We start from the raw sequence: 13,226 nt of genomic DNA on the forward strand, positions 1-13,226 counted from the left end.
GTAACCAAAACTATTACTTACCGCGACAGAGACGGCGTCAACCCTGCCCTGCCTTGAAGAATAAATTAGAATATAAAAAGTTTTTTTTTTTTACTCTCAAAGAGGAATTCTTGTTTTAGATGTATCTCTTAACACACTGAAATCTAAAGAACAGTATTCTGAGAAAATGTAAAGTTTCATGTGAAAGTGGCACCCTCTAGAGATTAAAATGAGGACGACAATCCTCGTACTGCTGTACATTGGTCTCACTGTTTCAAAGGTTACTGATAAAGAGCCAACATGGTAGAGTAATGCAAAGACTAGAATGATTATAATTGCGCCAGTTTATTCAGTTTTTCCAGAAATAAGTCAAACTTAAACATGAAAAGCTTAAGATCAAGCTTTTTTGAAAACATATTTACAGATTCAATGAAATTAATTCATTAAACTGTGTATTCAGGTTCAATTACATTTTTTTCATGCAATATACATCACTGCATTGTTTCCTTTCCTTATCCTTACTAATTCACAATGATAACCCCAAGGAGGAGTTTTGGAATGTAACCCTCTGTCTGAACACACCATGAACGCAATTTTCACTTTATAGAAGATCTATATTGTTTGACTCCAGTCATGTCAATGAGATCAAATACCACGAATAGCTATAAATACTGTAGTGCAAATAGTTCACTGTGATGGCAATGTGAGAGACAGCTGGGCCTTGTTTTAACCTGTGACTCAACAGTTCCATTTATTGTTTTTGAGGTCCTGCAGCAGTAAGGCTCTTCTTACTGCAATGGCCACAGTGCTAAATGTCGTCCACTGACAGAAACTATAATTATCCAACCTGAAAACATTATTTTCCTTTGTTGTTTTGGTTGCAGTCAAGTGAATGAGCCTCCTCTGGTCTGTTTTAAAACTTTACTGAAACAAGTCAACGCATGACTGGAATTTGTTTCTTAATTTTAGTTCAATTCCGATCTGGAATGTAAACAATTAAAAGCTGTAAAAGGGTGTTGACATGCGTTATTTCTACCTTGTACACAACTGAATCAAAAATAATAATCAATTTAAGTGACTTGTTCTGTTTGATCCAAATGAAGACAACGCCCATTCCCCCCAGGGATCACTTTAACTTCACCTTCCATGAGGAGCACAATGCCAGGGAGGATGCGCTCTCTCTTCCCTTAAAAGGGCATATCCAGGAATGTCAGCACAAGCAAGGAAGTGTTTATAGAAGCTACGATTGCTCCATTAAAGGGATACTTGGATTCATCATTTATTTTTGCTCCCCAAGCTAAAGACAATAAGCCATTATTTTTTAACATAAATTTATTAGGAAGGCTCAAATGTGGCGTTAAGGTCAATAAAAGGCACGGGTTGTTTTTAAGATGAGTAATAATTATGTCATATCCGACGACCGCCCCTATTTTTCCGAGTTGGTTTGCTCTGGTGTTTCACGGAACCCGTCAGTGTGATGAGGAAGTGAAGGGCGGTGGTTGAGAAAAGAAGCAGCATCGGGCTAGCCGACTATTTTCCGTTCGTTGTCAGGTAAGATCGCGCCTTTTGTGTATTAGTTTACATTTTAAGAGCGTTGTTGCGTATACACCGAGCGATTACCTTTAATTTTGTAGCTTTATGCCCGTGTTTTATGACTCTGCTTTTATTTTAATCACATCGGAATGTTGGAAACACGGCTAACCTTTAGCTCCCGTGCTAACGACTCCATATGCAGTATATATTACAGATTTAAGTAATTGAAAGCGACCATCGACCAGGTCTAAAGTAGATTCGTGTTGTTTTGGGGGAGAAATGTTCTCGTTTATACTGGTATACTTATCAGCTGCTCGACACTGAAATGTTTGCAAGGTAGGCCGCAGGCGTTAAGACGTCGCAGACTCATGATGGTGATGCTTCTGCTGGCTGCCGTGAATTAAACCTCTTAACTTTACTGCTTTAATGATTAAATCACTTTTATAGAAGTGCAGAATTGGCCTTCATCCGTTAAAATGTTAAATGTTTTGGCTCAGTTTTCACAAACGTTGATTTTTGACCATTTTAGGTCTTTGTAGCCAGATATTTAAACTGAATATAATAGTTATGCCCCAAAATATTGTAGAGTTGGACTGAATTTCATAATTTAACCATTGACGGTCCCCTTAACTTATCATTGCGAGTATTACTTGGTTGTCGTTTGGGTAAGCTTATTGCTCATTTTTGTAATAAAGAAACTATAATGATAATGTTAAAGTGCATAGTACATCCTGCCTAATCTCATCGGTGTGTATCGATGAATATACGCTCATCATTGAGGCTCAACTTTCTGTCCAAATTGACTCGATCAATGTTCCATGAGTACATTACAGTGAAAGTGTCTTGTCAACATATAGATGTGAATGCAGGACAGCCTGCATCCAACACATGACCTGATAAGGGCATCTGTTCTCACATCGGTAAGTTTCCTGCCCTTAGTGAAGGCAGCCGGCTGATCAAGCCGTTAAGATGTGGAACATTTCCATTTATAGCTCACTGAGGGACACCACTCTGGGGATTCACTGCCAGAGAATGAAATTACCCCCCCCCCCCCAGTTGTGGACATGACGAAATCGTATTTTCAGCAATAGCGTAGCCTACTTTACCATTGTGTCCTACTCGATCATGAATTCTTCTCATATCTGCTTTCTTATGAAGCATCTGTTTATTTACTGAGTCGTAGTTGCTAATCAGATGCCTGACCTCACTCTTTCTGTAATATTCTGATGATTATCTCATGAATAGTGTTTATTTCCTTCAATCGTGTGCTTTGTACACTTGTATTTTCCATGTTCTATCAGTAATAGACCTGATTTTGAAACTTTACTGATGCTTAGTGCCACAACACTTCACCTAATTCATTATTTATTCCTGATTGCAGAAACCACTAAACACTCAAGATGTCGAGCAAAAAGGCAAAGGGAAAGACCACCAAGAAGCGCCCTCAGCGCGCTACCTCCAATGTCTTCGCCATGTTCGACCAGTCTCAGATTCAGGAGTTCAAGGAGGCTTTCAACATGATCGACCAGAACCGCGACGGGTTTGTTGACAAAGAAGACCTTCACGACATGCTCGCCTCACTGGGTGAGTACGAGTCCCAGAAACTGTTAACGTCAGCATGAGCTCAGAATGAATCAGGACTAATTTTGTGTAAATGTGTATGCTATAATCACATGGGTGTGTCAACCTTTGGAAACGAGTTTTACCAGCAGGCATGTTTGCATTTTTCATCGGCTGCTAATGTCACCTTGTCATTTAAAGCTTTCTCCTTAAAATTCCTTTAGGTTTAGAGAGGAATTTCACAGCTGGATGCAGTTGTTTCGAACATCAGCTGTCTTTTTCACAGAACAGGGAGTTTAATTGTTAAATGTTTTTTGTGTCTTGAATGGTGAATCTCCTAGTCCTCACTGGGTTCTCTCACTGCTTTGCAATGTGTTAAATGAAGATTTGGGATCATTGAGTTTTTGAGATGTTAAATGGGTAATAAATGTGCATATCTCAGAGCAGGCAAACTGTTTCCATTATGGTGAAAGTCTATAAATAACTTGGGCTATTAGTCAATTCTAAGTCCACCCTACCTACTGATGTTCCTACAGGAAAGAATCCAACTGACGACTACCTGGAGGCCATGATGAACGAGGCTCCCGGACCCATCAACTTCACCATGTTCCTCACCATGTTTGGCGAGAAGCTGAATGGAACAGACCCCGAGGATGTGATTCGAAATGCTTTTGCCTGTTTTGATGAGGAGGGAACAGGTACATCAAATTTGCTTACTATTACAGAAAATTTCAGGAGTGCTTCGTGTATTGGAGCGAAGATGTTTTTTTATGCGACGACGTGTGCACCTCTGCTGGTGACGTTCTAGTCGGGCTTTATAAAGAAATGTTTTTCCAAACATGGTGAATGTTAGAAGGTTTCTCCCAGAGGCCGGCCTCATGTTGATTCATGCTGCCTTTAAGCTTCTTTTTCTGATCCGACCGCTTTCCTCCGACAGGTTTCATTCAGGAAGATTACCTCAGAGAGCTGCTCACAACAATGGGTGACCGGTTTACGGATGAGGAGGTGGACGAGCTGTTCAGGGAGGCCCCCATCGACAAGAAGAGCAACTTCAACTACGTGGAGTTCACACGCATCCTAAAGCACGGAGCCAAGGATAAGGACGATTAAAGCACCATACCGGCATCCTCCCCACCCCGTGAACCCTCTCCGCCTGTCTCCCGTCAGCCAGACCACCGTGCTGCATATCTCAACCCTCCAGTACAAACCCCACTTTAAACAAACCAAAGCAATAACTATCCAGTCTGTTTGCTGTGAACTTCCAGTGTTGCCAAAAGTACACATCTGCTGAGAAGAAGAAATGGGAGTGGCTTGTTAGATGCTTTGTCATGTTCTGATGTTAAGTGGCATCACTTAGGAAGCTCTTATGGGATAAGTCTTTGCAATCTATGTGATCGGGTTTAGCTGAATTTTTACATTTTATAATATAAACTTTTTAAATAAAGCCCTCTATCAAGTTGTATTTTGCTGTTTCCCTTCCATAAATGAAACTGAAAAACTTTTTTTTTTGGGGTCTTTTTCTTTTCGAGGGTGTACAGCAGTACTTGAGTGCCGTCCTGTGGAGTTTATCAAGTCTGCTTCTTTCAAAACAAAATTCATTCAACATGTGAGAACTCATTCCAGCTAAATAGTTTATTTTGGGTTTGAATGCGCAGATTTAAAGGGACTCTTATGGAAGCATGTTGCAGGTGAAGTGAGGGCGAGAAGACTTGGTAATGTTGGAGGTGGCAATATATGAGGTGAAGAGTAATCGCATGTTGTGCAACAAATGTTGCATAACAAAAGTGAGGACACTGAACGGTCGAGCATGCATGATAAAGCTGAAGCTCTCTTGCTAAAAAGAAACGTTTCACTTGGTTCTCCTCATTGGACCTCAGTTTAGCCTCTAGTAGTTTTTGTGCTGTCATATTTCAGAAATGAACAGCTATAGTATTCCCTGTGATTCAATGTAGATATGCTGTATCCCCGATGACATGATTTCTGGGGACAGTGTGGCCACTGAGGTTTCCTTTCAGGAATATCATGGAATCAATAAATTAATGATCAATGATGACACATTGTATTTATTCTATCCATTTATACCACTTTATCAGCCATTGTCATGAAGGGCTGGAAACGATCCGCGGCCATGGGATTAAAAGAATACCTAGAGAACATGCAAACCCAGAAAGACCTCTAAGCTCTGGTTCAAACTGCAGATGTTATCACTGAGTGTTGAGAAACCTAAAATGACAGGCTTATCCACATAAAATACTTCTCTGTGCGTTTGTATTACACATTACATTTTGCACAACCTTTTGTGTATCCTTTCTAGTGAACAGTCATGGCATATATGCATACGAATAATACATGAAGGAATTGTTTTCCAAGTAAAGTGTGTATAAATAATATATAGGGTTATAGAAAGAATATAAAGATAAACACATTACCAGATTTGTGCTTTTAAAAAAAAAAAAAAAAAATGACACTGCTATTTGGATCACAGTTTTATTTTTTTATACTTATTTTTACACGCATTATACCACAGAAATTTGTAGTTAGATTTTATACTATCGCAAACAAGGTTTGTTGTTTCCGTTTTCATTTCACTAGAGAGTAATTTGGACTTTCAAAAAGGTTATTGTATTTCGTTCCTTGTCGGACATAATTAGATCAAAACGATCGATAGAGCATTTTAAAGGAATGGAGAGAGAGAGAGAGAGAGGGAGAGAGAGAGAGAGAGAGCGAGACTGTTCAATTGTAATGTCCAAAAATAAACCAGATAATATACGGTAAAAGAGTTCTTTGCATCATTATGAGCCAACCTGTATATATATATATATATATATATATGTATATATATATATATGTTGATTTATTTATTCTTTTAATAGACTGGGTTTTTTTTCATAATCATAGAGTCATTGTGTTGACGACAGGTCCTAATGAATATTTACTATTGGACGGTGTTGCCTTCCAGTGCAGCAGGAAATATTCACATCCGGTATAAACTCGGGCCTTCTTTCCAAAGTGAACGCGCTATTTAATACATTATCGCTGTGTAAAACACACACGATGACAGCTGTTCACAAATATTCAGTTTTTATCTGAATATCTTTGCAGAGTTGTAAGATTGTGGGTCTAGATGCGTGGTTTTGCTGATCTCATTAAAAAGGAAACAGCTCTTCTTGGTCAGTTGTATTTGTTCTTCAGGAGTTTCATGTTTTACATTCGCTCGGTATAGAAGAAGCTGTTGATTAAAAAAATATATATATTTCTTCTTTATTCGAGGTTTTAAAAATAGAAGTTAAAGATTTCTGAGGGACCAGGAACGTCTCGCGCCGGTTACGGAACCATGCTGGAGAGCATCAGCAGTGGGAGCGCAGCATGAGCGCTTTCCGCCCCTAAAGACCTTTGGTTTGACATTTAATGTTTTTCTTGTAATAATCACTTTGAATTTGAGTTTCCGATTACGGTGGTTGTATTTTCACAACTTCTCAGACCCCATGTCCACTCCGGGAGTTAGCTGTTAAGATGCTAATAAGAAGCGGCTAACGTTAGCATCTCTCAAGGTTGGTTAGTTAACAGGAGACTTACGAAGGAGAAGCAAAGTGCTTTACTGCTGTCGATTGATTATACGTTTACCTGTATTTTTCTACGTGTTAATTTGTTTCCTGTTATGTTCCTGCTCAGGCTGAGCTACGGAGTTGTGGACCAGGGGTCATGGCTCTGAAGCTGATCCAGAGACTTCCCCTGCTGGGACACTTCAGGATCCACTGTCGCCCTGCAGGATGTTTTCGTCCCTCCAGGCTCCAGATCACCAGCAATGCGGTTCAGTCTACGCGTGTTGCCTGTCTATGCACATCAGCAAGTCGGTGCATCCGCATCCAGGGCTGCCTGAAGTTCCAGCCGGACTTCAGGATCAACAGGAGCCTGACCACTATAGTCAGAGAGCCGTCTTTTGTCGCCAGCAGCTCCGTGGGACTCCACAGAGACTCTGTCCCCCGCTTCTGTCTGACTCTGCTGCACCGGCCCACGGCTGAGGAGGAACACAGCTTCCTGCAGCGTCTGGAGACCTGCTCCTCTTCCAAGAAGGTTTTCAAACTGCTGTGCTCGGTGGAGATTCTGTCTGACACCATGGCTGCAGCAGCACTGCACCGTGTGGCTGACTGGGAGCAGGAAGGCAAAGCTCTTCGAGATCCAGCAGTGCTCGAAGAAGACGCCATCAGGGCACTGTGCTACCAGCTGGAGCAGGATTCCGGGCGGCTGACGGATGCTGGGTTGGTGTCTGCTCTTCTGGCCTGCACGCGCCTCTACTTGGATCCCTGGAGCACGCTGATGGTGCGGCTGGTGACGGAGAGTCAGCTCAGACTTGATCGTGGTGAGATGACCGTAGATCAGTTGTGTACCTTGGGGCAGGCAATGCTGGCCATGCAGGGTCCAGAGTGTGTGATGCTACAGCAGGTGATGGAGCAGATTCAGAGGCAGCAGCCTGCTCAGTGGAGCCTTGCGGAGCTTGCGTCTGTTTACAGACTTCTGCAAGGTTGTGCAGGTGAAGACGGGAAATACAGGGACCTGCTGAATTGCATGCACACCCACGCTGTGACTGTCACCTCCCACATGGATCCTACTGCTGTCAGCGGGCTGCTGAGTGCTCTGGTCACCCTGAATCAAATGCAGGCCATGCCTCTGGTGATCAGTCTCTGTAAGCAGTCTGTAAGACATGTACCTCATTTCACAGATGAGGAGCTGAATCATGTACTCTGTGCATTGATGCACTTTGGTCACAGCGATCATTATTTTGTGGAAGCAATCGAAAGATATATTCCCACAGTGGCCTTCACTTCACACCCAGAGACAATATCCAAAGTGATGCAGTTTTTAGGCCGGAGGAGAATCCTGTCGCCGACCATCTTTGATGCCGTTGCGGAGAGCTTCGTGTACCGAGCAGATGAGTACACCACCAGCCAGGTGGCGAGGCAGATCGCGGCTTTCGGGAAGCTGGGATACCTCCCACCCAACGCAGCCAAGCTGTTCAGTAAAGTAGAAACCATCCTGCGCACACGTTTTTCACACTTCCAGCCGCGGACGCTGCTCAACCTGCTTCACGCCTGCATCCTGGTGGAGCGCTTCCCAGTCAACTTTGTGTCGAAAGTTTTCAACAGCTATTTCCTGCAGCAGCTACAAGGTAAAACGCGCTGTCAGCTTTAAAACTCCAGGCATGTGAGAACCAACACAATGATGCTGATGCTGTTGAATGTGTTGTGTTGCAGAGCAGGATATGAGAGTCAACCGAGGCATGCTGGCACAGCTAACTCAACTCTACATGACTATGACGTTGGAGTGTCCCTTTTATGAGGTAAGAGTATTTAAAACACAAGAAAAGTCTGATATGAGCAGACTGGGGGTACCTATCAATTTTAAAACAGAATTATTGGTAATTGTTCTGTATGTATTCAGTATGTATCCTCAGTATTAAACCCCATACTTTGTGTCTGTCTTATTAGGGTCCCAAGCTCCCTTCAAAGTACCGCGTCAAGTCTTTTCTGCTCTTTGGCGGCTCACTGGAGACACCAGTCAACCAACATCTGTACAACTTGGTGAAAATCGGACTGGTGGATTTACTCGGGGATCGTTTGTATTTTGCCTCGAAAGTTCTGACTCCATACTGCTACACTCTTGGTAAGTTTTACTTTGATCATTTAAATGTCGTTGGTATCGACTAGTATTGTAATTTTCATGCATCTGTTGCAGATGTGGAGATAAAACTTGATGAAGAGGGTTATGTGCTCCCTGCCCGTCACACTGATAACGTATACAAAAGGTAAATGATTAGAGAGGGGCAGTTTTTGATGTGACAGTTGTGCTTTGGCTCCGGATGGTCAAGTAGGCGGTCTTCTGTTCATGTTGCAGGATAGCTCTTTGTATTGACGGACAAAAGAGGTTTGCTTCAAACACAAAGCAGCTGCTTGGAATAGAGGTAATCAAGCAGCGTCATCTGAGGCTCCTGGAATACGAAGTCGTTCAGGTCAGACTTTCATCTTCACTCGTGGTTTTCTGTCAGCTTTTTCTACATTCAGTCATTTAATCTACGTAAACTTGACGACTTAAGTTCAAACTTTAGCAAATAACCAAGATTGTCTGCGTTTTCTTGTAGATTCCCTTCTATGAATTTGAAAAACTACAGTCCAAGGCTGGCATGGTGGAGTATCTGCATAAAAAAATCTTCCCTCACACATACAGGCTGAGCTGGTGACGCCAACAAAATGTGGTTGGAATGTTGACTTTTTTGTAATGGAAACAAATCTATTTATTTTTTTGCCGACACGTTTTGCCAAATTAATGTTTTAAGTTATTGCTGTTGAAACACCCCATAAATAACTTTGACCAATAAAACAACTTTTGTACAAAACCTGACATTTCAGTGACTTCAGTATCCGCCTCAGTTCAGTGTTTGAAAAATAGATAATTTATTTGGTTCTTTGTTGCAGAAACTGTACAAAGGTAAGAAAACCCCCCAATTCCAAAAGCCATTTCAAAACACTTTAGCTACAAGCTCCGTCAGGAAGAATGAAAATCACCACTTGGGTTAAAAATGTCATATGTCAGTTTCTATCGTCGATTAGATAAAGAACACTTTGGTTTTTTGTTGCTGCGCTTGAAGGCCGGAGTGTCGGCTGGATACACAGAATAAAGAAAAAAAAAAGCTATGATACATATAAAATGAGCCACATCATCTGATTGCTCCTTTGCTAAGCCGGAATCTGAGGAAGGCCAAACTCATCCACCATAACGCCATCCTGAAACACAGGGGAAAAAAAACATGTTAAAAGTAACGTGAGCATAGATGAGAAAATTCTGATTGATGTAGAATCTAAAGCTCTGAAGTACCCTGCTGGTTGACTTCTCGCCAGGCAGGCCCTCGGGGATGGAGGGAGCAGACGAGGCCTCGTCGAGGTACGAACTGTCCTCATCCATCAAGAACTCGTCTCCCAGAGCGCTCAGCTCTGCAAACAGTTCAACAGGGAAAATGTCAGTTTACCACCTCGGAGCTATAAAATCCAGCCACCCAGACTTCTTGCAGCTTTCAACCAGCTCTGGTGCTGAAGCCAAGTTAACAGTGGCAGGTCATCAGTCCGTCATGGCTAACCCAGGAACAATTACATCAAGAGACAATTCAGGGTCTCTGCTCGTTAGATTTTAAGTTGGTGTGAGGCGTTTTTTCCTGGAGACTCCTCTACAGCCCAACAACACACACATACTTAATAGAGCTAATTAACTTAAAAATGGCACAACTTATGAGTGTATGTGATTATCTCAATGCCATGTGGGATAGGCTTCAGCCACACCTTAAAGGAAACCATAACATCGCACACTCTATAGTTTCGAGACTCTAGAATCTAGAGCAGAAAAGGGAAATATCACTGCTTAGAAGAGTCTACCTTGTTATGTTCAAGAAAATTGACATTTCAGTCAGCATTTGGCTTCACAGTCATGTTTTGGGAAATCAGACATGTCTGCCTCTGTTCTTGTGCGTTCTATAAAACTAATGAAACATCAGTTTTCTGCTGACCTGCTTCCAGGTCGTCGTCATCGATCTCAGGCGTGCCGTAGCTCCTGCTCAGCGCCTCCTGGATCTCATTTGCGTCCTCCATCATGTCCTCCAGCTGATCTTGGATGTTCTAAATATTCAAGAGAAATAGGAGGATGCACATTTTTGTCCTGAGGTATCCCCGATGTTTCATTACACATGAAGGCTGAAGATGAAAATATGAACTGGATTTGTTTGAATTAACCATAATTATAAGTAACAAATCACAGTAGGTGTTGCCAAGTTATCATTGTTGTGAAACACATACGTCCACTTTATTGATGTCCACTTTCTTGTACGCTTTCTTCATTTCTTTGAGGCCAACTTGCATTGCATCGACCTGAAAAACAACCTGATGTTAGACCCAAAACAGATTTCTGGAGCATATTTTATCATTTCCATGAATCTTACTGTAGTTTTAGTGTCCTTCAGGTTTTGGATTGTGTAGTTTGCTTGCTCCATGTTGAATGACTGCTGCGTGAGGTTATCTCTCTGGCCCTCATACCTGGATGATACAGTGAATTTCGATTTTAATTTCTCCAGAATGGGGAAACTGAAGCCTTTATGGTTGGACCTGTTCAATTTAACTCGGTCTGGAAAGGAATTCTACTTACATTCTCTTCTGCTTCAACACTCTCAGTGCCTTCTGTTTCACAATGTTCTATTGAAAATAGAAAGATCAGGAATACATATTTAATAGACAAGGAACTTAAAATGATTACTATGAAGAATGCATGACTTAAGGAATTTTATATCAAACATGAATTTTTGGAGGGTATTTCAGAATGCTGCTTTTGTGTTAAAACAGCAATACTAGTCGAATAAAAAATGTCTTGTTCAAACACTAGTCAATATTTTTGACAATAAAAAAAAACACGATTTAGTTTGTAAGGGACCATATTGGTATTATGAAAATAGAAAAAATGACTCAATGAGTAACAGTAGTCTGAACACTGATGCTGTACATTTAGTAAAAATCCTTAAGAAAAAAACTGTTAGTGAAAAACAGAACTGGACAGTAAAAGTTACCTTTGAAGGTCCATCTCTCATCTTTTTCATCTGCTCCTTGTATTTCATAAGCTCGGCGTCCAGCCTGGCGATTTTCTTGTCAATGGACTCCGCTCGAGAGTCGACCTTGAGTCATGAAACGGAAAGCAAGATATTACCTTTGGTTTGACTACTGACCCTACCCAGGCAATGCCACAAAATGTACACAGTAAAAATATTAGTATTGAAAAAATATGGGACAATATAGACAAACTGCAGCTTTTTCTGAATGTGTTACAAGACTAACAAATCCATTTAAAACTGTTGAAATAACGCACTAAAAACAGTACAATTTACGAACAATCTCAGCTGTGAAAATAGTGTAAATAAGTTTGTTTAATTGATTTCACTGGATGTTTTTAGGGAGTTGTTTTGTCTCTTTTTTGTCCCCGAGCTGGGTTTCTTCTAAAGAAATGTCCCTCAATGTCATACAGATGCATATTAGGGCCAATTGGTGCCCATTAAACATTCCAAAGCCCTTCGTCCTCCTGCCAGGTGGCTGAGAATAGTTCTGCTCAGAGAACCAGTAAAACAGGTTGAAGTCGGTGACAATACGTCATGGCTGTCATGTGGGGCTGACATTATTCTGATTCCAAACACATTTAGTTTGAGTCATGTGTCAAACTCCACTGTGTCAGTCACACAGAACATTATACATTAAACAAACTGTTCGTATATCCACCACGGGGCTTGTTTATTGTGACAGAATATCAGTTAAAAGTGTCGAAGCGAGCTAAAGATTCAATACCCGAGAGAAGGAATCCATCTTTGTTTACTTCGTTCGACTAACAAAAAGTGACGTTAAGAGGATACTTACATTCCCAATGCAGTCCGACAGGTTCGGTGGCGGAACCTTTCCTTTACCTTTGCCAAATATACGGTTCATTTTGAGAAACTTAAAACTTTAGAGTGTAGAAAAAAAACAGCGACGCTGACTGACTCGAGAGTCCACCGAAACAAATCACACCCGGAAGAGTCTCAGAGGTGACGTAAATTGGATCACGTGATCACACAGCCACGCCCCTCCAGGCCTATTCATTGTTTGTTTTGTTTTGTTACTTCCTGCTTGTTTTTTTGCTCTGACTTCACTGTCAGGTGTGGGGCATTATACAAAGCATAGATATAAACACATTTTATATCTATAATACAAACGGTGTGTGTCTTTCTAAGTCCCGTCCAATAAACTGAATTTACCACAAGTGGACTTCAATTAAACTGTAGAAATATCTTAAGGATCAGTTTAAACCAGATTCACATGAGCTCAATTGTAAACTTCACGGCAAACACTGTGACGTTCAAGTGACTTTATTAGTTTGTTCTATTTTTTTATTTTTTATTTTTTATTTTTTTTTTATCTTGAAAATATTTTCAAAAAACCCTCTTGTGGGGACCAGTTTGTGGTTGGAAAAAAGTTAATCCATTTTGGAATAAGGTTGTAACATAGCAAAATGTGGAAAAGGTGAAATGCTGTGAATACTTTTTGGGTGAACTGTAATGAAGTAGATTGCATGGTGAGAATTATACTTGAATTCAAGGC

At 41.1% G+C, this 13,226-nt stretch overlaps 3 protein-coding genes across 4 annotated transcripts; 2 read left to right on the plus strand and 1 right to left on the minus strand.

Annotated features, from left to right (window-relative positions):
• Positions 1-1,428: 1,428 nt before the first annotated feature.
• myl12.1 (myosin, light chain 12-1) lies at positions 1,429-4,573 on the plus strand. Its single transcript, XM_080515447.1, has 4 exons — positions 1,429-1,530; positions 2,894-3,096; positions 3,609-3,770; positions 4,010-4,573. Exons 2-4 carry the CDS (start codon positions 2,913-2,915, stop codon positions 4,180-4,182), a joined length of 519 nt encoding a protein of 172 aa, XP_080371573.1. The 5' UTR covers positions 1,429-1,530; positions 2,894-2,912; the 3' UTR covers positions 4,183-4,573.
• Positions 4,574-6,399: 1,826 nt separating this feature from the next.
• Positions 6,400-9,369, plus strand: fastkd3 (FAST kinase domains 3). 2 transcript variants are annotated; one of them, XM_080515413.1, is made up of 7 exons: positions 6,400-6,468; positions 6,745-8,239; positions 8,325-8,410; positions 8,559-8,733; positions 8,806-8,875; positions 8,965-9,079; positions 9,209-9,369. In XM_080515413.1, exons 2-7 carry the CDS (start codon positions 6,775-6,777, stop codon positions 9,305-9,307), a joined length of 2,010 nt encoding a protein of 669 aa, XP_080371539.1. In that variant the 5' UTR covers positions 6,400-6,468; positions 6,745-6,774; the 3' UTR covers positions 9,308-9,369. The 2 variants fall into 2 exon arrangements, with proteins under 2 accessions (XP_080371539.1, XP_080371540.1); XM_080515414.1 differs by lacking the exon at positions 6,400-6,468 and adding an exon at positions 6,471-6,623.
• A 128-nt stretch (positions 9,370-9,497) lies between these two features.
• Positions 9,498-12,656, minus strand: LOC308144149 (charged multivesicular body protein 5-like). Its single transcript, XM_080515207.1, has 8 exons — positions 12,507-12,656; positions 11,672-11,776; positions 11,257-11,303; positions 11,054-11,147; positions 10,911-10,982; positions 10,625-10,733; positions 9,943-10,058; positions 9,498-9,851 (listed from the first exon to the last, which is right to left on the minus strand). The coding sequence occupies exons 1-8, from the start codon at positions 12,573-12,575 to the stop codon at positions 9,804-9,806; spliced, it is 660 nt and encodes a 219-aa protein (XP_080371333.1). The 5' UTR covers positions 12,576-12,656; the 3' UTR covers positions 9,498-9,803.
• Positions 12,657-13,226: the final 570 nt, after the last annotated feature.

The sequence above is a fragment of the Blennius ocellaris genome, assembly GCF_963422515.1.
Source record: "Blennius ocellaris genome assembly, chromosome: 19".
Lineage (NCBI taxonomy): Eukaryota > Metazoa > Chordata > Actinopteri > Blenniiformes > Blenniidae > Blennius > Blennius ocellaris.

Excerpts from the sequence above, each read along its gene's own strand:
- LOC308144149 (XM_080515207.1), bottom strand. The coding sequence starts at position 12,575 with ATGAACCGTATATTTGGCAAAGGTAAAGGAAAGGTTCCGCCACCGAAC. Across the intron at positions 11,148-11,256 it reads GTGTTGAAGCAGAAGAGAAT|GTATGAGGGCCAGAGAGATA; the intron begins GTAAGTAGAATT and ends TGTATCATCCAG. Across the intron at positions 10,983-11,053 it reads TGAAGGACACTAAAACTACA|GTCGATGCAATGCAAGTTGG; the intron begins GTAAGATTCATG and ends GTTGTTTTTCAG.
- myl12.1 (XM_080515447.1), top strand. The coding sequence starts at position 2,913 with ATGTCGAGCAAAAAGGCAAAGGGAAAGACCACCAAGAAGCGCCCTCAG. Across the intron at positions 3,097-3,608 it reads CGACATGCTCGCCTCACTGG|GAAAGAATCCAACTGACGAC; the intron begins GTGAGTACGAGT and ends ATGTTCCTACAG. Across the intron at positions 3,771-4,009 it reads TTTTGATGAGGAGGGAACAG|GTTTCATTCAGGAAGATTAC; the intron begins GTACATCAAATT and ends TTCCTCCGACAG.
- fastkd3 (XM_080515413.1), top strand. The coding sequence starts at position 6,775 with ATGGCTCTGAAGCTGATCCAGAGACTTCCCCTGCTGGGACACTTCAGG. Across the intron at positions 8,876-8,964 it reads ACTGATAACGTATACAAAAG|GATAGCTCTTTGTATTGACG; the intron begins GTAAATGATTAG and ends TTCATGTTGCAG. Across the intron at positions 9,080-9,208 it reads TGGAATACGAAGTCGTTCAG|ATTCCCTTCTATGAATTTGA; the intron begins GTCAGACTTTCA and ends GTTTTCTTGTAG.